We start from the raw sequence: 24,240 nt of genomic DNA, 5'->3' as shown, positions 1-24,240 counted from the left end.
AGCGCCGTTACGATCAGTGTATAAACTTTACTGCCGTGACCCACAGCGCTTCTTAACAACGGTGTCGTTTCTTTCCGAAACCTAATTGCGGTTTAACTGAGTCGTTCCGACTGCACAGATTTCTGATGTCGACGAAAAGGCAACACTTGCAGCAACATCGCAAATACAAGTAAAACGATGAGTTCAAAATTATTGTTACCGTTATTATTTATTATTTCTGTTAATCGATCAATAACGCCAACATATGTCGATATTATTGTCGTCACCACACCAGATCATAAACTTAAATTAACTTTAACTACAAACTTACTGCACAAGCTATCCAGTTCACCCACTTTCAGTTACCAAATCAGGAAGTTTATTTATACCAGTGGCTCAACTTACAAAAATTACTGCATCCTACTACAGATAAAAATAAACAAGGACAGTTACGATGCCACAATAATAACAGCTGTAATGAACAAATAGAGTGATAATTAAAGGATTTCAGTTTTCACTAGTACTTCCATAAACATGGTATAGTACAACAAAAGATGTTTTTCAGAATCAGACGTCACTGTTGCTGATGTTGCCGATCAGTAAGGCAATGTTGAACGACAGCGACGATAATGACTTTGCCGGGCTCACCGATTCGCTTCTGTCTGCAGTGTACTGTTTCTTGCGAATACAGGCTGATTCACAAGTTTCCCGCCCGCTTGCGACGTCTACTCACTGTTTTTACTCGTTTACATAATTTACTGGAGAACGCTAGAGTAGGCTGCGCGTGGAGTTCTGTTACACTTCCAAAACAATTCGTAAGACAATCAGCTCCCAACGTTACAACGCATTTCATAGCCGCGACATGACTTGCATGTCTTCATAGTAATATGTTACAACTGATTGTCGCAAACACTGATACAAGGAAGTGCGACTTATAGGTACTGTTTGTAAACACTCCATGTGCAACATTTTTGTATTTTCTGTACATAGTGAAGTATTACTTTTTTGTCGCGCAAATTGCGTTACATTAACTGTGAAATGAAACGTGCAGCTTTTAATCTGGAGATACATCTAACAACTGATGAAAAATAAACATTGTAAAAACAAGGTTTTAGTTGCCAGTGCTGCATTAAAATTGTCAGAGAGGAAAAAGGAAAATGCGTATTGGCATTTAATACTTAGATGCCATTCTTCGTCATATGTCTGCGCTTTCCTGTAGGATCATTTACCCGCTTTTCTTATCAGAATGTAAAACTTCGCATTCTAGATCAATGAGTGGTTTTGTGTTAAAAGGTGATCTGCAAAAGTTGTATGCTCCTTTCTTAATCTCCAATTTCTTTCATGGAAGGCTATATTTTTCATAACCTGTTAATTCTATCTCCACATAAACTATATTTTTCCTCTTGTAGTTAATGTAACTGTTTCCGTGTGAGAAAAAATTAATAGTTTCCTATCTATCTTCATTTATGTGCCTTTTGTGTCTTCTGTTGAAATGACGTCTGCTTAAAGTCGCACGCCATTTTACTTGCCTTTGCTACACTCACTTGTGACCTGAAGATGGCCTAAGACACTGAAAGCCAGTTCGTTACCAAATAAATATAATTTTCTAGAATATCAAAAAATGTTTCCTGATTAACATTCTAAACATTACACCATAAATGGTTTTTTATGTTTCAAAAGAGAGGAAAAAATTAAAAATGTAATCACCCGTCAAACGTCGTGATTCAGCACGCTCTAGTACTGTGGAAGTTAATTTGTGATGTCTTAACAGAGGTCCTGTCATGCGGTCCTTTCTTCTTGTCAGTGTTTTCCATAAACTCCTTTCCTCGCCCTGTCCCCAGAGAACCTGCTCATTCCTCACCCTATCAGTCCACCTAATTTTCAACATTCGTCTGTAGCACCACATCTCAAATGCTTCTATTCTCTTCTGTTCCGGTTTTCGCCCAGTATATGCTACAGTGCCATAAAATGCTGTGCTCCATACTACATTCTCAGAAATTTCTTCGTCAAATTAAGGTTCAAATGGTTCTAATGGATCTGAGCACTACTGGACTTAACATCTGAGGTCATCAGTCCCATAAAACTTTGTGATGTCCTTAGGTTAGTTAGGTTTAAGTATTTCATACATCCATGCCCGAGGCAGGATTCGAACCTGCGACCGTAGCGGTGGCGCGGTTCCACACTGAAGCGCCTAGAACCGCTCGGCCACACCGACCGGCGTCAAATTAAGGCCTATGTTCGATACTAGTAGACTTATCTTGGCCAGGAATGCACTGTTTGCCATTGCTAGTCTCTTTTATTGGTCGTCCTTGCTTCGTCCGTCACAGGACCGAGCGAGGTGGCGCAGTGGTTAGCACACTGGACTCGCATTCGGGAGGACGACGGTTGAATCTCGTATCCAGCCATCCTGATTTAGATTTTCCGTGATTTCCCTAAATCGCTACAGGCAAATGCCGGGATGGTTCCTCTAAAAGGGCGCGTACGATTTCTTCCCCTTCCTTCCCTTACTCGAGCTTGCGCTCCGTCTCTAATGACCTCGTTGTCGACGGGACGTTAAACACTAATCTTCTCCTCCTCCTCCTCGTCCGTCACGGGTTATTTTGCTGCCTTGGTAGCAGATTTCCATGACTTCATTTTCTTCGTGATCACAAATACTGATGTTAAGTTTTTCGTTCTTCTCATTTCTGCTCCTTCGCAGTGCTTTCGTCTTTCTTCAATCAGTATTCTGCACTCATTAGACTGTTCATTCCATTCAGCATGTCCTGTAATTCTTGAACCTTCCATTTCTTTCTTTTATTTGCTTAATCGATATATAAATTGAACTGGATGGGGTAAAAGACTACATCCCTTACACCCCTTTTAAACCAAGAACTTCGTTCTTCTTGTCCCATTCTTATTGTTCTGTCTTGTATCTTGCACATACTACGCATCACTCGTCTTTCCCTACAGCTTGCCCACATTTTTCTCAGAATGCGGGATGTCTTCCCTATTTTACATTGTCGAATGCTTTTTCCATGGTGGCTAATGGTATGAACGTTATTTCATTTTTCTGGAGTCTTGCTTTCATTATCATCCGTAATGTTATAACTGCCTCTCTTAAGCATTTACCGTTTCCAAAGCGAAACTGATCGTCATCCATGAGATCCCGCTTTCGTTTCCAAGCTTCAGCATATTATTCTTATTAACAAAATGGATGCACGAGCTCTTAAGCTGACTGTGCGATAATGTCGCACTTGTAGGGTTTTGGAGTCTTCGGAATTGTTTGGAGGACGTTTTTCCATGTGTCTGATGGTACATCGCAAGTCTGACATTCTACACACCAACGATACTGGATCCTTTATCCCTTCCCCATCGAGTTTTGTTTCTTCTTTCATCACGTCATCAAACAAGTCTTCCCTTCTAAGGGGTCTTCAATGTAGTCTTTCCATCTATCCGCTATCTCCTCTGCGGTTAACAGTGAAATTCCCATTGCACTGTAAATGTTACCGACCTTGCTTTCAATTTCGCTGAAGATTGTTTTGACTTTTCTATATTGTAAGTCAGTCCTTCCTACAATCATTATTTTTTTCTTCACATTTTTCATGCAACCATTTACTCCTTTTTTCCGTACACTTCGTATTTATTTCATAACTGACTGACGTATTTCTATATTCCTGAATTTCTCTGAATATTTTTGCACCTGCTTCTTTCATAGAACAGCAGAACTGTTTGCTCTTGGTTTTCTCGCAGTTGCCTTCCTTGTACCTATGTTTTTCCTTCCACCTTCAGCTGTTGACTTTTTAGAGATGTTCATTTCTTTTCAGCTGAATTTCCTACTGAGCTATGCATTATCGCAGTACCTGTGGTCTCTGAGAACTTACGGTGTATCTATTTACAGTGTAGTGCTTTCATATTCCATTTCTTTGCATGTTGGTTCTTCCTGACTAGTCTCTTAAACATCAGCCTACTCTTCATCATAACTAAATTGCGTATATTAAGTAGCAGACAGTAAGGAGGCCTCAAGAAGGCTACTTGCAAGAGTGAACGGCGTGTTCTCCCAGTTAAATGGCTCGACAGAAGACGTGTGAACAACGGTTTTTATTTAGCAGTCTTGCACCGCCATTTTTCCTCATATGGCTGGTTTTCGTTTTACAAATAATCCATACTGAGATCTATCCTCGAACTAATTAGCTCCACACATCTAACCAACTGACGAGTTACTTTGTGAAAAGTACACATTTGACAATGAGTTGTTTGTAAATGCGGAACCGGTCATACGTGAAAAAATGTAGGCGACTCCAGACTTGTAAAGCGGAGATGCTATTGATGAGTGGTCACGTAAAGTACCTAGCCTTGGCATCTTACCTTACTCTATATAAGGTGTATGTCCTCATTAGATTTTTTCATATGGTGTTTCATAAAGCACACGGGGTGTGGAAGGTCAGTAGAATCCAGGCAGCAACTGTTTCATAGGTTCTGGTTGCCTGTCTCATTTTACTGCACACAAAGGGGTTAGTTTATGGCGCGCGATGAAATGTAATGCGCCGGTGTGATTAATGGTCGTCTCTATGAACAATCGCTATGAGGTTAAGGTGCTGCTATAAACTGTAATTTGTTTATGTCGATCAAAATCTAAACATTCATTTCTGCCCATTATGTCCTAATCTTGATGTTATCAAAGTATAATCCTCTTTCACTTATATAATTTTGGCCCTAAATATTTTGGACCTTCATATATATGCTACACTGTGTATACAAATGTAAAACTTTTGTCATTTTGAGAGCTCAAAAGCCGTAACTTACGAAAAAAAGAAAGATTTATAAAATTCACTTCAAGACAAAAAAAATGCACAATGAAAGAATTACTCTCATGGGGTGAAAATCGAGAAACGTGTTGTACGGGTACAGAGAAACAAATCGTTTCATTTTCAGAAAAATTGGATGATTTATCCAGTAGAAAGAGGTGCGCAAACTGAGCAAATCAATTACGCATTGGTCCACCTCTGTCCCTTATGATAGCAGCTATTCGGCTTGGGACCGGCTGATAGAATTTGGTGCCATATTCCTCAGGAGGGCATCCAAGAAATCTGTCTCATTGGCGAGTTAGATCATCAAAAACCCTGAGCTAGCTGGAGGGCACCAAGCCACCACTTGCCTGGACACAACCTTGTTGGCAAGTGGGAGCTGGATGCAAGCCGGGACTCGTGACACGCCGCCGCTGATCTGGGGTCCAGTGTGGATGTTCACAGGCCCATGCCAGTAGCTGAGATCCGTGTCGAAGTGTCAGAATTTGTGTTCGTGGAGTCCTAGTTGAAAGGGGTTTCTCAAGTCAGGAGAGCCTCAGCCGCCATGTATGAAGAGAAGTAACGCCCGTTCGTCAAAAATTTGACGAATTCCTGTGTGGCGGTTTACGCGTGGGAATACACTGTGTCCCTGATAGTGAACATCAGCTCTGGACACTGCTGACCTACGCATCACGATCCATAATGTTTGATATTCTATGACGGATTCATGCTTCGGTTGTCATGCCACATTCACAGCCGGTTAACTCGCAACGTACTGCCACGCTCAGTACACAACTGTCTGTAACAGACTGCGTAGATATCATGTCTACACTCTAACCACACCCAGCATCTAGCTGCGACGTTCGGATGTCAACAAGGCATATCACACCCTCCCTGTGACTTCAGACAACCCAACTAATATCCCCAAAGTTCACGAGTGACGTGCTTTATATTAATCAAGCAGTAAATACAATTTAGAATGAAGTTCTACTAAGTCCGAGTACCTAAAGATAAATGCGCTTTGGTTTGTTGACAGCACCAGACAGTGATCAGCTATCGTCGAAGCTGCAGCCCTTCATGGCGAGCCTAAGAAAGAGCCGCGGCTTCTACGCCAACCTAGCCGAGTCGCTGTGTTCCGACGAGAGCTTCGCTGAGACCAGAGACACGGCAGACTGCTGGAACGGCCAGCGCGTCGGAGAGTAAGTACCCTCCAGCAAACTGCACGCAACCATGTCCCAGGGCAGGCTGTCGCTGGCTCTGAGAACATGGTGCCTTGTAGGCTCTCCTCCAACAGTGTGTGTGTGTGTGAGAGAGAGAGAGAGAGAGAGAGAGAGAGAGAGAGAGAGAGAGAGAGAGGAGGGAGAGATAGAGAGAGTGGGTGCGGGTGAGAGGGAGAGGGATTTAGAGAGAGAGAGAGAGAGAGAGAGAGAGAGAGAGAGAGAGCTAGAGACGAGACAGAGACAGACAGACAGACAGACATATAGAGCACCAACTGGAACACAAAGAAAGCTGTCGGAACGTTCAATTTGGGTCTGAGAGATGCCTTCTATTGACAGAACCAGTCAGTTACTGGCAGTAATCACACTTGATAATGAGAATAAATTCTCGAAATGTGTCGTGCTCAGCATGAAGAAATTGTAACTGGTGCGACGTTTTAGTATTTAAATCGCATAGTTTTTATCATTTGCAATATCTATTACGCACACATCCGTCCATTGTCTTATACATATTTTTTCTTTTAGTCACTAATTGCACGAACTGTCAGTCCATTGCATTGTTCCGCATACTGTCTCACCACAGCAGTACCATAAACTAGGATGAGACAGTATGAGGAACAGTTCAATTGACTATCGATCTGTCCACCTAGTGACCAATGGAATAATTGGTAATGGACGCATGAGTGAAAGATCCTCTAACTCAGGGGTTCCCAACAAAGTTTTCTCGAGGACGCCCTCGTCAAGCATGGTTGGTACCTTGTCATATCACAGTATCAAGTACCTAAAAAAGCCAAATTAAGAGTCTTTTTATACGTTTTCTATTTTTGGTACTTAGAAAAAACATTGGCATATTCATTATTGAAAATATATCGAGCTTAAAACTGCTCATGCAGGAAGCGGCCAAAACCAAAAATCTGATGTCATATGAAATATATTTAATATATATTTTATTCTAACAGCATCTCGCGGACCCCTCTGGCATAGCTCGCGGACCTCTGGGGGTCCGCGGACCATCTGTTGGGAACCACTGCTCTAACTGATAATCATTACTTCCTTTAGGCTATAAAAGCTTCCTTAACCTGAAGTAATGGTATCCGAGACTTGAAGGAAGAAGGAAGATCAGAATCGGAAGTTCCGTCGACGACGCGGGTGTTAGAGACGGAATGCAAGCTCGGATTACGAAAGGATAGGTAAGGACATCGGTCTTGTCAAAGAAACCATCTGGGAATTTGTCTTGAGCGCCTTAGGAAAATCACGGAAGCCCAAAATGTGTATGATTGGGCGGCGATTTGAACCGTCATCCCCCCTAACCAGTGTCTAGTGTGCTAACCACGGCGACACCTCCGTGACTCGAATCTGATGGCTCGTTCGAAACTTTTTGTCGATAAATAAACATACATTACTGCGGCTTTTGCTTGTTTCGTGACACTGTTATTTGAAACTAAACTAAACTCCGCCCGAACAGGCCTTGGAAGGCCCAACGGTACCGACCGGCCGCCGCGTCATCCTCAGATCACAGGCGTCACTGGATGCGGACATGGAGGGGCGTGTGGTCAGGACACCGCTCTCTCGGCCGTATGTCAGTTTACGAGGCCAGAGCCGCTACTTCCCAATCAAGTAGCTCCTCAGTTTGCTTCGCAAGGGCTGAGTCGCTTGCCAACAGCGCTCGAGGGACCGGATGGTCACCCATCCAAGAAGCTAGCCCAGCCCGACAGCGCTTAACTTCGGTGATCTAACGGGAACAGCTGTTACCACTGTGGCAAGCCGTTGGCTACACTGTTGTTTGAATAATGTGAAATGTTGCTGACCTCCAGCTGCAGTATTAACAGGGCATCCAATCTAGCGTATGGATCTCGTGAAACTAACACGAGACACAGCACATATTACTTTCATCTTAGTTTATTGACTATGTGAGAAGTGGAACAGTAATAACAAAATATTTTTCAGTTTATAATTGTTTAAAGAAATTAGCTCTTCACCAAGACATGAAGGTCCAAGGGATACCTACCTCCGGCACGTCATGTGGATACGGCACGGAGGATCATGATGTCAGCACACCACTCTCCCAGTTGTTTTGCAGACTTTCTAGACCCTGCAGCCGCTACTACTCGGTACAGTAGCTACACAGTTGGCATCATGAGCCTCAGTGCACCCTGTACTACTCCTTCCGAAGGAAAAATCCATGGCAGTACCAGGAATCGAACTCGTGTCCTCTGCATGGCAGCAATTAACACTGATCAGACAGAACATTATAACCACTTACCTAATACCCGGTATATCCACCTGAGCCGTGCTGGACCCCACTTATGCGTTGGTTTAAACCTTGACTGTTACTCTGCATTTGGTTTCCCGCGGTTATGCTACGGTTCTTTCTCTTTCTACGCGTGGCAGCAGCGGCGTGTATCGATATTTGCACCTTGGAATATCTTTGGTCTGGTGCATATAGTTTCCGGCTGGCCGGTGTGCGGCAGTCGGTCGGTTGGTGTGGATCAGGAAGGAAATGTCAGCGCGACGCAATGGACCGGGCCCGCTGCCGGTCCCTACGGTGTGTCGGAGTGTGTGCGAGCTGTTCCGATTGCTATGAGGTTCGTGGCTCAACGACCCAGGACATCAAAGTTGAGTCGTGATTTCATTACCGAAGCCACTCTGTTCACATTGTGCCGTTGGTTTTCATGGTTGGCTGTTGGGGTATTCCCGTGAGCAACAGCGAGTGTTCGAGTTGGCACAAGTTTGGCCACCATCCGGTGGAGTTTAACCGTATTTTGGTTATTTGAAGTCCAAGCACCCCAGCGTAATTTTCTGCCTTGTGGCCGTTAGCGTTACGGTTACCTGCCCTGGCCGTTGACGTAAAATTCAGGCAGTATCCTTTCCTCGCCGTGTTATCGCTGTCCAACACGTGTGTGTAGTTTTGACAGCTTATATATACTTGGTTGTGGGCGGCTATCCCTTTTATGTTTTGGCGCTGGAGTTCCTTTTGTACTGGCCGGGTGGAAAGCAAGTCGTCTTGTGTGGTAAGCAAGTCGTCGGTGGGTCCGTTGACTGTCTCTTGGTTGGGTTGCCGGCGGATCGGGTATAGTTGGGCCGACTATCTGTCTCCCCTTAGCGAACGTTAATATTTCAAGTGCAGACCGACCCACGGAAACTTCTGAGCGCCGCTGGCTGTGCTGCCTTTTCTTATTGGTGTTTAATTGTGCATTTTAACGGCTCATAGCCGATGGTTTGAATTTGAATGCTTTTAGTTGGGTTTTAAATAATGGGCCTTCAGCCGTTTTAAAATTAAAACTTCCTTACTTGTCAAGTCTTATATTGTTTGGACCTTAGCCCCATTTGAAATATTATTTAAGGATTAAACCTTGCACCACCTGCCTTTTGAAAATTTATTGTAGTTGTGTTTTAAATTATGGGCCTTCAGTCGTTTTAAAAGTGAAAGAGGCTGTGCTCTTAAGCCATAAGGTTGTGTGACATACTCAGTCGATAGTTAAGCTCGGAAATTTCTCTGTAATGTTTGGGTAACTAAATAAAATTATATGTGTTCTAGTGCAACTGACAGCCGCTCATTTTGGCCCTCTTCCACAATTCCAACTACTTGTTCTGTCCTGTGGATTTAACGAGGCGGTTTCACCGCCTTTGGCACGGATAACAGCGGCGAGGCATCGTGACACGGAAGCAACGTGGCCTTGGAAGGTCGTTGGAGGAGGAGGGTACACAAGTCGTCTAATTTCCGTAAAATCCGGGCTGGGGGCTGTGGAGGTCTGACGCCAGGATCAGTCACAGGTGTACAATCGGGTTCAAATTTGGCGAGCTGAGTCGCCAGCACATCAGCTGGTTCTCGGCGCTGTCTTCCTCGAACCACTATCACACTCGCGGTCTTGTGACATGACGCATTATCTTGTTGAAAAATGCCACTGCCGTCGCATAAAATTACCGTCATGAAGGGGTGTACGTGGCCAGCAACCAGTCTACGATACTCATTGGCCGTCACGGTGCCTTGCACGAGCTCCACGGGACCCGAGGATCCCCACACGAATGGCCCCCAGAGAATAACGCAGCCGCTCTCTCACACGATGAAGATGGTGTCGGGATTAATGAGACCATGGAACTGCGCTCTTCCACTGTGCCAAAATTCAGTGCCAATGGTCACGCGCGCATTTCAGTCGCAGTTGCCGATTCCGTGGTGCTAACGTTGGCACATGCATGAGCCATCAGTTGCCGAGGCATAGTGTTTGGAGTGCACTATTTGTTGAGACACACTTATACCCTCCCCATCTTTAAAGTCTCACGTTAGTTCCGCCACAGTTCAGCGGGTGGCCTGTTACCAGTCTGCCCAGCATAACGTCCAACTTCTGTATTGAAGGGTCGCCACCCAACCCCAAGACGTCTGAACGTGGTTTCGCCTTGGTTTCGCCACGTGTTGAACAGCATTCCTAGAACGCCCGACTAGTCGTTCTGCTCCCGAAATGCTCGTGCGCAGCCTCCGAGCCATCACAATCTGCCCTCGGTCAAAGTCACAAGGGAATGGTCCAATATGACTTCGCGAATCACTCACGCAGCGCCGCGTAGCGGAATTATCCATAGTTCACAGACACCAATTTTAAGCAACTAAAGCCTGCTTTACAATGGAGCGAATGGAAGCGAACACATGCGAAAGAGCATTTGCAGAAAATTCACTATCATTCACTTGAATATAGATAGAAATGTTTGGGCTAGAGGGATCGGAAGAGAACACGAGGTACCGAACATTGCCTATGAACGCTGTCTTCTTAATTTTTAGTTTTTGGAGCTAACATGCGGCATACTCCCCCACCCCTTGAACCATGGACCTTGTCGTTGGTGGAGAGCATTGCGTGCCTCAGCGATACAGATAGCCGTACCGTAGGTACAACCACAACGAAGGGGTATCTGTTGAGGGACGGCAGCCTTTTCAGTAGTTGCAAGGGCAACAGTCTGGATGATTGACTGATCTGGCCTTGTAACACTAACCAAAAGGGCCTTGCTGTGCTGGTACCGCAAACGGCTCAAAGCAAGGGGAAACTACAGCTGTAATTTTTCCCGAGGTATGGTTAGCAGAACTAGCACTGCTGAAAGAAAGGATATAGTGGAGACATGGCTTAGCCACAGCCTGGGGGATGTTTCCAGAATGAGATTTTCACTCTGCAGCGGAGTGTGCGCTGATATGAAACTGCCAGGAAGTTTCATATCAGCGCACACTTCGCTGCAGAGTGAAAATCTCATTCTGGAAACATCCCCCAGGATGTGGCTCAGCCGTGTCTCCGCAGTATCCTTTCTTTCAAGAGTGCTAGTTCTGCAAGGTTCGCAGGAGAGCTTCTGCAAAGTTTGGAAGGTAGGAGACGAGATACTGGCAGAAGTAAAGCTGTGAGTACCGGGCGTGAGTCGTGCTTCGGTAGCTCAGATGGTAGAGCACTTGCCCGCGAAAGACAAAGGTCCCGAGTTCAAGTCTCGGTCGGGCACACAGTTTTAATCTGCCAGGAAGTTTCAAGAATTTAAGTGTCTCAATTTGTATGGAAGAGTGACTTTCGTGGAGATCATGCACTTTACACTGAAGTGCATCCCATCTCTCCTTAGCACTGGTCCAAAACGTTTCTTCTACGTCGGCTGCCAGTTTTCCCTGGTTTCTCATTAACATTGAGGGGAAATTTATAAACAGAACACTAATTACCGTCGTCGAGCATCATCTCAAGAGGTGACACAACTAGCGTTTCCACTACGCATGTAAGGTCTAATAGTGATACGCTATTTTTTTTTCTAAAGCAAAAATGGTCTAGTCGAAAAGCGCACGCTTCGTGATCCATGGAGCGCGGAACCAAATCCCGTTCAGACCAAAAATTTTTCATTATGATTTTAACCGAGCATTCACTTTTCACAGATGTAGGAGTGGCACTAAAGGCATTTGGTTCGGATTCCATGTTAAACTGCAGATCTTCATTTTCCGTTTAGTCAACTAGGGAAGGTTAGGGACACATAAGTAGGTGCAGCGACGTCGTGTTGAATAACATGCAAGAGGAAACCGGGTACACCACACAGAGTTCTCTTTTGCTCGCGCTTGTTAGCTTGTTTGCTCCGGAGGAAGCCTGGCTTAAACTATACAAACACTTATAGAATTACTTCATATCGACAGTTCAATTCTTGCACATGTAATTCTGATAAAAGTGGGTACCAGAGAAAATAAATTCATGCCAGTGTTTGATGTCACAGACGACTTCCATCAATGAGGACTTGTAATTTGTTGAAATGAAATGTGTCTTGCAGTACCACATTTCATAAAAATTCCTGTAGGCCATTCCTTATAATAATGTTTGAATGTTGTACATTTACCTATCAGTGAAACAGTTCTTTGTTTATTTTCCATGTAGTCGTCACAAAAATGCGAAGTGTCTATTGAATGACAAAAACAAACATTTTTCTTGCACCAGGCACACCGGAAAAGGGAAAAACTTATGCAGTCAGACACTTCGCAGCAACCACTAGCTTTATTTAGACAGAACTGGGATGGATTCAGAAATGGTCCCGGTCGTTATTCTGCATATTGCGCTGGATACCCAGGCACACTTCATCAAATTCATAACGCGTTGCGAAGCGAAGAAAACTGGTAATGCACAAATAACTGGAGCTTAAGAACAGTGTTCCGCTGATAAACCCGAAATAAATGAGAGGTATAGGAAATTGCGTTGTCTGATAATTTCCTGGCGAGTGCTTTCCACTGTCGAAAAAATTCTTTATCGAGTGGTTGAATCGCACTAGAAGTACCAGGTGTAATCCACATTACTTCTGAAGATTTTTCGTTGCCCTCCACAAACACAGAGGCGTCGTTATCTCCAGAGCCCAACAGAAGCAATGAATTAGTTTTGCAGCTGGTAGGCATACGTTTCGACCGAAACGTCTAAAATTTTTCTTTCATATTTTTCCAGATTCTGATACGTCGATTACAAGATGTTTGCTACTAAATAGATCTTTTTTTTATTTTTGACCCTAATTTGCCTTGCGGTTCTTGAAGACAGTATACAGCTGCGGAAACAGTAAACTGTTCATGCTTATCACTAGCATTATTGTATATGAATGTGTCATTGCATTCATTGTTTGGACAACCGACTGCGTCTTTTTTTTTATCTCCAAATGATACAGCGCCGTAGGAATGCCGTTCTTTCACGAAACCTGACTTACCAGCGCTATAAACAGCAGTTGCGGGGACAACAGCAAGTTTTGTCTTTACCTCAGCTATGAGTTTCTCTGTAGCATAATTTATCACTGGCAGCTGCTCAACAAGTTTCCGTGACGTAAACTTGGTAATTATGCGAATTTCTATTCTGTACGATTTCTTGAACCTGCATAGCCCTGACGACAAACCCTGGAAATTAGCAATGTCCATGTCAGATGCAATTCGTAGAGCTCAGTCTCGTCGATCTTCATCTATGACGGTGCATAGCCTCTCAAGAGCAGTTCTAAATCTTTCGAACAGTTTTTGATTCAGATGGTTTTTGGTTTCCGTTTGGTGCAAATTTCTTACTTCATATAATTCATTCTTCCATTTGTACAGTTCACGCTCCGATTTTACGGAACAAAAACGACACTGCGTAACTGCAAGCATATTCTCCCACCTACATTTAACCAATATTACACTGCCTTTTCCTTGTCGCTGAATGCTGTTGCAATACGTGTAACTTTTTTAGGCTTGGAAGGTATTCTTCTTCTCCTGAACTGTTACTAGCGCAACTGACGTCCTCAGAAACACAATTCATGGAATCGTCAAACGAAATGTCGATATCATTCGAATGAATGTCAAGGAAATCAACTAACAAATGACACATATATACGCCCTCATGAGAAGCGAGTGATTTCAGCTGGGAACCACGTTCATCATATTTCATCATTCCTAAATTGACAACGTTTAATGGATTCCATATTACTGTGAAACAGGAAGGAAAAAAAGTACTATTAGCAGGCATTCCCTTCGAAAGGACAGTAAGTACTAATTCAACTCTATCTGTATTGTCAATACTTACCAGTATTGCAAAAAGCAACTGATAATTTGTAGTAGATGTTACTTGAGTGGCTAATCCGAGAGAGTAATAACTATGTACTGTAGCGTCAGAGAAACTATCAACGAACGGCAACGTGAAAAGCCCTTTACAAATTATGATCGGGTTGTGTCGTGTTTCCTTTTTAGAAATGTACCGCCGACCTCGGCTGTGTGTGTGTGTGTGTGTGTGTGTGTTCTACCGCCGCCTGGCGAGCTACGAATTTGGCTATTTTTAGCTATTTCTTTTTAATACTTGCAGTGTCTCTCAGCAGCTATAGTTTTCACAGTGAATTTCTTTCGTTTTACTCTTCCTGTGTAAAAAATTTCAGAGTAGGTTTCGACATGTTAAAATATTGAACCATTCCCTTGTCAGATTGCGCTCCTTCCCCAGTCTACACACGACAGCACGCTCACTGATACTGTATGCACCGTGCATGTGTCTTGACTAGAGGTTACTCCTTAGGAGATGACGCTGCTATCGCCTGGACGGGACTATATCGATAGGGTGTTGATGGTCTTTATGTTCTGGCTTATCACTGTATGCTGACCACTCGGCTACGGAAGCGAACTATAAATATTTAATTACGCTCGACGCCCTTAGGAGAGAAACAGGGTAACACTTAAAAAGGTAAATACGTCTGTTGCTGTTGCGTAGGCTGAGCCCTTTTACTTATTCACGAGTAGGCATTCGGTTTCATGGATCGGACCGTCCTTTGTATGAAATCTGCATGTAACGTCAACTTTACATTTGTAAATGCCGCAACTTTTCAGCATCGTCATTAACAGGCGTTCGTCATTCACCTAAACTCCCACTGGTTCCTGCAGTCATTAGGCCTTCAGCTATACCTGCCTGGCACCGGGTCGTCTTCTTGGCCTTTCCGTGTCTCTGACACACTAAAGAGCTTTATTGATCTATCTACCATCCATTCGCTTAGCTACATGTCTCCTCACCTTTAGTTCACTTTATCTGTCAGTAATTGTTTGTTCCTACCCAGTCTATTCCCTGATTTCCAAGTGATTCCCGAAATGCATCTTTCCATTATCCACCGCAACCCTGAGTTTTTGAATGGTTTTCACATTAAAAGTCGTGTCTCACTGTCGAAAGCCAAAACTGGAAGTACAAACTCATTACAAAATTTTCTGTTCGGGCGCATCGCATACTTAGCTTTGAAAATGATATTTAGTTTACGAAAAGCGCTGTAGACCAGTTTTACTCTTCTATTTATTTTTTGAGGTAAGGTATTTCTGGCATAACTTGACAGAAGGAAGGGATAGGTTGGCAGGAAACCGTCTGAGGAAACAAGAATTTTCGTAACGAAAAGCTGTGTGCCAAATAACTGTAAATGAATATCAAGGTTTGAGTACAATACGTCAAGTGTGTGCAATGGCAGTACTCACCCAGAAGATTCGAATGGATGTGAGTTGCAGTAGTTATCTGGAGATGGAGAGGCTTCCACAGGACAGAGTATCGTGGACAGCTGTGGCAAACGAGTCTTCAGACTAAAAACTACGAGGACATTTCTTTTCCTGTCCATCCTGTTGTTCTCTTAATCAGCGCTAAACACACAAAAGTCTTCACCCGTTTTTTTGTCATAGTTGTTAATTTTTATACTGATGTTTTCTTTTACGTGCGCTGATTATACGAAGGGCTTCCAATAAGGAATGCAACACACTTTTTGCCGACCAATTTCGGTTGCAAAAATGCGAGGCTTGTGGGACATCGTGAAATATTCCGGCTTCAGCGCCCGTAGTTTCATGAAGTTCCGCTAGGTGGTGGCGCTGTACGTTGCCTTCAAAATGGAGTCTGTAACGGATGTGCCACCTAATAGAGAGATGTCATTGATTTTCTTTTTGGTGGAAAACCAGAGCATTGCAGATATTCATACAGTTTGCAGAACGTCTACGCAGAACTAGCACTGAACAAAAGCACGGTGAGTGGTTGGACGAGGCGTACGTCATCATAGCAAACAAGGTCATGCAAACTCGTCCGATCTCCCACGCGCTGGCCGGCCGCACACAGCTGTGGCTCCTGCAGTGCTGGAACGTGCGGACACTCTCATTCGAGGCGATCGACAGATCACAATCAAACGCCTAGCTGCGCAACTGGACGTCCCTGTTGGGACTGCTGACACACTCGTCCACCAGTTGGGGCACTCAAAGGTTTGTCATTCCTCGTCTACACTACAGCCCGGCTCTCGCACCTTCCTCCGACTTTCATCTGTTTGGCCCCATGAAGGATGCATTCCGCGGGAAACAGTACGCGGATGACGAGGAGGTCATTGATCTAGCAAGACGTTGGTTTCCACGTCGACCAGTAGGGTGGTATCGTGCGGGCATTCTGGGAGCCAGTAAGGCGGCGTAAGGTCTTCGCACTGAACCAAGATTATGTTGAACAATAGGATTTTGTGATCACAAGAGTGGGGAATAATATGGTGCACTGGAAACCTAACCAACTGCTTTCAAAAGAGAAATGTCTCACATTACTTACTGAACGACCCTCGTACATTAACGGGGGCTCTTCATAGAAATTCTAAACTACCTTTATTATCAAACTTCCTGACAAATTAAAACTGTGCTGGACTAAAACTTGAAACTGAGATCTTTGTCTTTCGCGAGCAAGTTCTCTACCGAATGATCCATCCAGTGCGGTCGTGACACGTTCTCGAATAGTTCACTTGATATATTGCTCGTCCGCGAACAGCAAAGTTCCCAATATCGAGTCCCGGTCCGGCACATACTTTTAATCCGTCACTAAATTTCATATTAGCAGAGTAAAAATTCATCCTTGCTCTATTACGTTCTTCAACTGGTGTATGAAGTCTATCTCCAAGAGGTGTAAACTGTACAATATTATGGGAAAAACCTATGTTCCATTAGCACGTGTTCCTTATTCTTTTTCTCATTCAAGCGATCTGATTGCTTGTATAAGGCTCCAGAAGTTGGTTTTTGTGATACAGAACTTCTTTGCCTGACAGCTCTTTCAACTCAGAATTTTTCATTATTTGTGGAAGTTTAATGGAAGCTGTAGCATTTATGTTGATATTCTTTAGTACGTTAACGTAGACTAAATCATCGCCTGAGCAGGTTAGTAGAATTTTCGTTGAAATTAAGTCCATTATTTGGTTTTGCTGTCACTCCAGTGGCTCTTTTATCTGCTGTTGAGAAAGTCAGTTGTCACGAGATGATGAGCTAAGAATCCTGTAAGTAGTTAGTGGTTAACTAAAACCAGTTGCTGGGCAACGAGGCAAATGTAAATATTTAAACTTGTTTTTAGGATCCGATGAAAGACGCTTTTATGAAAAACGCCAAAAGGTGATGAAAACTTTATTGTACTGTAATTGGTTTCGACAGTTTGTGATATCTTGCAGTCCGCAGCTCGTGGTCGTGCGGTTGCGTTCTCACTTCACGCGCCCGGGGTCCGGGGTTCGATTCCCGGCGGGGATTTTCTCTGCCTCGTGATGACTGGGTGTTGTGTGACGTCCTTAGGTTAGTTAGGTTTAAGTAGTTCTAAGTTCTAGGGGACTAATGACCATAGATGTTAAGTCCCATATACCCCCGCTGGCGAAACATTGCACTTGACAGTTCGCTTTTTGTCTAGTTAGGTTGGCTATACTATAATAGCGATGTTGCAACAGCAGCCTCTATATAAACAGCAGACGACACAGTTTTCCGTCCCGTCTCGTAAATGCAAGCGATTGAGCAATTACAATGTATATAAAAACTCGTTTTTAGTTGTACTACAATGACAGGAAGTAAACAACCGTATAATAATGCATGTTAAAGCATAACAATGCACACCCTTTCGATAACGGAGCAAAGAAATACAAAAAACAAGCATCTGACGACTGGTACTTTAAAATCAATAATGTACGTAGTTTACAAAATAAATAATAACCAAGATTGAAATAAATAACCAATATCAGAATTTTTTCACTCACCAATTTACAGCGATAATGGCGCAATTCCATCCAGCTCGCCATCGTCACTGTTGTCCGATTCATCGCTAAAACCGTCTTCATCGTCGTCATCGGCAAGACAAATCATTAATTGTTCATGGCCACTGATAATGCCTTCTATTGCCTGTGCTGCTCGTATAAGCTTCTCGACGTGCTCTACTTTTTTTCTCCATGAGGCTGCATCCACAGTCACAAGAGCTTCACGCAACAGCTTTTCCACCTCTGTTATTGTAAAGGACTTGTTGTTGTTCCTTAGATACATTTTTACGTCACTCCATACTAACTCAATAAGGTTGAAATGGCAGTGATATGGTGGCAGCCTTATTACAGTATGACCCTGCTCCTTGGCAATTTCGTCTACTACGTATGTAGGTGTCGTAGGCTTTTCTTTAACAAGAGAATATAACAGAACCTTTGTCATACCCATATCCACTGCAATATTTCGAGCCTGTAACCACTGCACCATAACTTCTTTCCGATCATTTGTAGTTGGGGCATTGTTCTGTATCACCGAATGATATGGAGCATTGTCCATTACAATTGTTGTAGGGACAGGAAATTGTTTTAAAAGGTTCCTGAACCACTCAACAAATCGTGTGTGATCCATATCTTCATGGTAATCACCAATCTTTTTTTATCTAAAAACTAAAAGTGCGTCAGGGACAAAACCACTGGAGGAGCCTGCATGGACCACAATTAATCTAGCTCCTCTTCCCGTCGGCTGATGGCCGCTACTGCTGGGTGTGTCATCCGTCCAACATTTACTGACAGTTTCCCCGGCATTAACCCACGTTTCGTCTAGCCAAATTATGGAATGAATGTCTCTGCCCACAATTTTGTGCAAGAAAATGCTACGAGCGGTAACAATATGTGCCCTCTCTAACAGTACTTTGCGTCCGTCTAGCGTTTTGAAACGGAAACCCATATTTTTAGCACAATTTTTAGTGATGTTTTACCATCCCTGAAGAGTTCACTTTCTTTTAAAGAGATTAATAACTTAGTTACAGTCGGATACTCTTTTCTGCTGTAGTAAGCATAAACATGCCTACGAACTGCATCAGTCTGGAAAGAATCTAAATCTGTGATAGGACTACGCCGCTTTTTCTTCTTTCCCGGGGTTGATAAAAATGTATTATTTGATCCAGACAGCTCGGAATCATTACGGCTCACTTCATCATCTTCCAAGTTTTGTAGTAATACTCCCTTACTTACTACCGTTCTTGCACTAATACCAAGAGTTTTCGACGTACGTTCCACCACTTTGTCGGCAGGAATTGATGGCTGTCCATGAATGCTTACGTAGTTTTTCTCCTGCTCGTAAAACTCACGAGTTCTGCGTAGCAACTCCAGTGCCTGGCTGTTTAGCGGCACCCCTCGACGCAAAAGATTGTCACTAGGTGAACGAAGTCTTTTCGGTGGCATTTTCCAAGTAAATAAACTCACAACGTAGCAAAAGTCACAACGATATAGCACACAGTACAACGAAAACACGCGGTAAACAACACACAACTCACGTTATATACACATTCGCTAAACAAAGCCGGCAACGCGGGAACTTTGACGTCACAGCACGTGAGTAACAGCAGTGCTCACTGCGCTGTGATTGGCTGGCGCCCCACGCTGAACGCCTAGCGCCTATCGTTCTTCACTTGTGACTCTGTTACGCTGCCAACTTCATACGCAAACGTCAAGTGCAATGTTTCAGCGGCCCGGTATAGTGCTCAGAGCCATTTGAACCATTTGATATCTTGCAGACTTCACACCTGAAAATGGTGTATTCAATATGCCCTGTATTCTCAAATACACTGTAAGATGAAAAAAATGACGCACCGTGGTGGAGTAATACGAATTGGTCACAAATTGATAGTCATACAGATATCGATGGAAAATACAAAACTGTAATATTTGGCGGCTGATAGATGAATAAAAGACATAGACTCTTTGCGAATATCATTCTGTGTACTCACTTGGACAGTAATTGTACCTCTTAAGACAGGCGCGTGAAGAATATTCTCAAAAGTCGTCATTTAAGAGAGTACGAGCAGTTGGGCTCAAAGAAGCCCGTTGGAGTAATCGGCGAATCGCACCACATTTGAATAGGGGCAATGCCACTATTCGACGCTGTTGGCAGGAATGGGTGAACCATGTCCAAACACAGCGTCAAGAAGGAAGCAGTCGTGGTGGGGAGATCCGGCCCTCAGCTGGAGAGATCCGGCGTGCAGCCGGTGCTCCAGAGACAGCAGGGACCACTAACAGGCGGCTCACAGGAACAGCGCTGAGCTCACGGCGCCCCTTACGCCGACTGCCACTGACCTCTCTACACGAACAAGCACGCTTGCCGTGGCGTCGGGCGCTGTCAGCCTAGAAGCTCATTGACTGGAGCAGAATTGTCTTTAGTGATGAGTCCCGCTTCGAATTGAGCCCCTATGATCATGTATGACGTGTCTAGAAATGCGCCGCTCAGCGGCGGAGACGACTGTCGTCCGCCTTTGGACCGACGGCCAGGAGTAGGGTGCCATTTATTTCCATAGCAGGACCCCCTTTGGTTGTCAACCGCGGTATCCTTGCAGTACAGCGGTACATCGACGCTATTCGACGCCCCGTTTTGTTGTCCTTCATGGCAAGCCATTACGGGCTTATATTTCAGCAAGATAACGGCCGCCCGCACACGCTGCCTGTCTCCTTGCTTGCCAAACCCTGCCTTGAGCGGAAAGATTTCCGGATCTCTCCCCATTTGAGAAAGTTCTGAGACTATGGGCGTGATCCAACCAGCTCGGAATATTGACGATCTAAAGAGCCAACTGGACATAATTTGGCACGAAATCCATCAAGAGGGCGTCCAACATCTCTTCGAGTTCGAGTCGCGGTCCGGCACACAGTTTTAATCTGCCAGGAAGTTTCATATCAGTGCCCACTCCGCTGCAGAGTAAAAATCTCATTCTGGATCTCTTAATTAATGCACAACCGAATAACTGATGGCATAAGGGCCAGAGGTGGGCCGACGTTTTACTCATTTGCTCAGTTTGCAATATCAGAAAAACTGTGTGATTTATTCAAGAGAGAGAGCTTCACAATCATTTGTTTGTGTACATCACATCTACCTATTTCCGTGCAATTCTGGTAATTCCTTCGTGTTCCGTCATTTTTCTCAGAGTGTATGTTACGTAACATATTTCGCAATATACGCCATTGATATGCACCACTGTAAGTCCACTAGCTCACTCCAGTAGTAGCAACGGTAGTCGTGTGTTGTAATTTAAATAAGAAAATTGCCAGTTCGGCAGAAACCGGTAATAATAGTGTAGTAAAAACGTGATGTAGATAGTTTTGTTCATAAAATGGAATGATCGTATGGATGTATTGGTCGAAAGACCACATCTGGGCAGTTAGGCCTCCTAGTGCAAGTTTTTCTGTTTGATGCTACTTCGGCAAATTGCATGTCGGTGATGAGATGAAAATGACGAACAGAAACAACTAGTCCACAAGGGCAGAAAATTTCTTACCCGGCCGGACATCGAACCCGGGACCCGAGGACCTAGCGGCAGCAACGATTAACATTAGACCACAGCATTCTGTGACAGGACATAATAATGATTTTGTTTTATTACTTTATGGTGCGCAGACTGTCTTTCTGTTTCATTGCAGTACTTCGGTGTAACGACTCAGAGGTGCAGCTGCCTCTATTCCCTGTACCCCGCCCCTTGTCGGACTCCGATGTATGTGTCTGCTTGCAGGTACACAAAGACGGTTGTGGCATCTAGTCTGATCGCCCAGAAGTACAATCCAGAGCTGGAGTGGGTTCCAGTCACGCCCGACTCGCGCATTGCGGAGCTCAGCGACCAGCTGCGACACTTAAAGCAGGTAATGTAAGGCATTGCGCACCACAATAGTTAATGTGCAGATTCCGCCACAGAAAACTCTAAAAGAAGAAACAGACCTGACAGCCTCAATAAAATTCTTCTGAGTTTGAGACTGCACTGCCAACTACAAAATTCAAACGCTTCGGCGACTATTGCAAGACGCCTTCCTCAGGTTGTATTGCTAACTGCGACGTATACGTACAACAGACTTGACACCATCCACAGTACGATGGACATCAAAATGGTATTTCATTACAGTTGCTGGTTGTTGACATTGCAGGAGGTGAAATTCTATTTCCTTTCCTTTTTTTGCACATTAAAATGCCTTGCAACAAAATATCCATAAATGGTGTACGGGCTTTTTTTCTGTAAAACTGAAGCATGATGACTTGGTATGAAATCTACGAGTTGGTGAAAGGTATAATGCGGAAACGCTGTATCAAATATACACTGAAGCGCCAAAGAAGCTGCTACAGGCATGCGGATCGAATACAGAGATATGTAAATAGGCAGAATACTGCGCTGTGGTCGGCAACGCCTGTATAAGACAAGTGACTGGCGCAGTTGTTAGGTCGGTTACTGCTGCAACAGTGGCAGGTTATCAAGATTTAACTGAGTTTGAACGTGGTGTCATAGTCGGTGCCCGAGCGATGGGAGACAGCATCTCTGAGGCAGCGATGAAGTGGGGAATTTCAACTCCGACAATTTAAAGGGTTTACCGTGAATATCAGGAATCCGGTAAACTATCATCTCCGACATTGCTGCAGCCGGAAAAAAATCCTGCAAGAACGGGACCCACGACGACTGAACAGAATCATACAACGTAACAGAAATGCAACCCTTCCACAAATAGCTGCACATTTAAGTGCTGAGTCATCAACAGTTATCAGAGATCGTACCATACAACGAAATATTTTCGATATGGGCTTTCCGAACCGAAGGCACAGTCGTGTCCCTTCGTGACTGCACGATCTGAATGATCCCTGGACGTCGGCCCTGGTTGTACTGTGCCACTTCCCTTTTATGGGTGCTATGAATGTTTGCCCTGACCCTACGACAGCTGTCCTTGGGCAATAAATCATGTATGGACCAGATATTTGATAAAAGGGGAATTAATGGGGTAGGCAAACATGAGAGAAACATGTGTGGCGGTATTAAAGGCTATATTCAGCCATGGTAATGGAAGATTCCATTTAGTTTGAGCCCGAGAATGGAAAACAATCAGAGAAGACTTCAGTTTACGAGTAACCCGCCTCAAGAATGAATGATGGGTAAGAAAGTGTCGTGGTGATGTGTTTAACCCGTGATCGGAAACAGAAGTTCCGAAACTCCCTTGCGCATCGTCGCTATCCTTCAGAAGACCGAAGCAAGAGGAAATCTTAGTCAAAGCCTAATACTTTGCCTTGCAGTAATACCGCTATTCGGAAGCAACCAGCTGAACTGAATAAACCCATCAGCCACCACAAATATACAGGATGAAAAGTATTTAAACCGACAAACTCTCGAAGGTTGTAGGGGACATCAAAACAAATATTTTTCCCTAATGTCATTTTTTCCTATGAGGAATATTTAAACCGGCAGAGGCGGCAAATTAACTAAACCAACAAACTTTTTTTTTGTGATCCAGAGACAACACATTAACACAACTCAATTTCAGTTACAGTAGATTTTCAAAAATGCCTCCATTGAAACGTAAACAAAGTTTACACCGTCGGATCAAGTTCTGTCTGACACGGGCAAAAACCCCAGGAATATCCTGAATTGTTCCTACTGGTGCTACTATCCGGGCTACCAAGTCCTCTTCTGATGCAACACGAGTTGCGTAAACAAGGTTGCGCATCTCTCCCTACACAAAAAAGTCCAGAGGGGACATACCTGGGGATCGAGCAGGCCATGGTACAGGACCACCTCTGCCAATCCACGTTCCTGGGAACCGTCGGTCCAGGAATCGACGCACACGACGTCTGAAGTGTCCGTCATGTTGGAACAACTTGCGTTGTATTGTAGGGAGCGGAACGTCTTCCAGCAATTCTGGAAATGCTCTGGAGAGAAAATTGTAATAGTGCCTTCCATTTAATGGCCTAGGTAGCAGATATGGCCAATTAAACGGTCCCCAACAACACCGACCCATACATTTACGAATAACCCCACATGATGAGCGCTAGTAACTGTGGCATGCGGGTTATCCTCACTCCATACATGCGAATTGTGCATCTTGAAGACTGCATCGCGCCCGAGCGTTTCTTCATCGGTAAACAACACAGAGGATGGAAATGTAGGATACATTTCACACTGTTCCAGGTGCCACTGCGAAAACTGTGCTCTGGGTGGATAATCAACTGGTTCCAGGTTGTGGGTACGCTGTAAGTGAAATGGACGTAACAATTGCTCTCGAAGGAGTGTTCTTAAATTCGTCTGATTCGCCCCCAT

General features: G+C 44.1%; 1 protein-coding gene across 1 annotated transcript in view; it reads left to right on the top strand.

Moving 5' to 3' along the window:
* The window catches only part of LOC126336241 (glypican-5-like), a 728,632-nt gene that overhangs the window by 664,481 nt on the left and 39,911 nt on the right, over window positions 1–24,240 (top strand). Inside the window, exons 6-7 of the mRNA XM_049999730.1 lie at window positions 5,779–5,941; window positions 21,685–21,811. Of these exons, the coding sequence (XP_049855687.1) occupies window positions 5,779–5,941; window positions 21,685–21,811 (290 nt within the window). The remainder of the gene's footprint in view (window positions 1–5,778; window positions 5,942–21,684; window positions 21,812–24,240) is intronic.

This window comes from Schistocerca gregaria, chromosome 2, assembly GCF_023897955.1.
Source record: "Schistocerca gregaria isolate iqSchGreg1 chromosome 2, iqSchGreg1.2, whole genome shotgun sequence".
NCBI lineage: Eukaryota > Metazoa > Arthropoda > Insecta > Orthoptera > Acrididae > Schistocerca > Schistocerca gregaria.
This window is presented reverse-complemented; position numbering and strand designations above follow the sequence as displayed.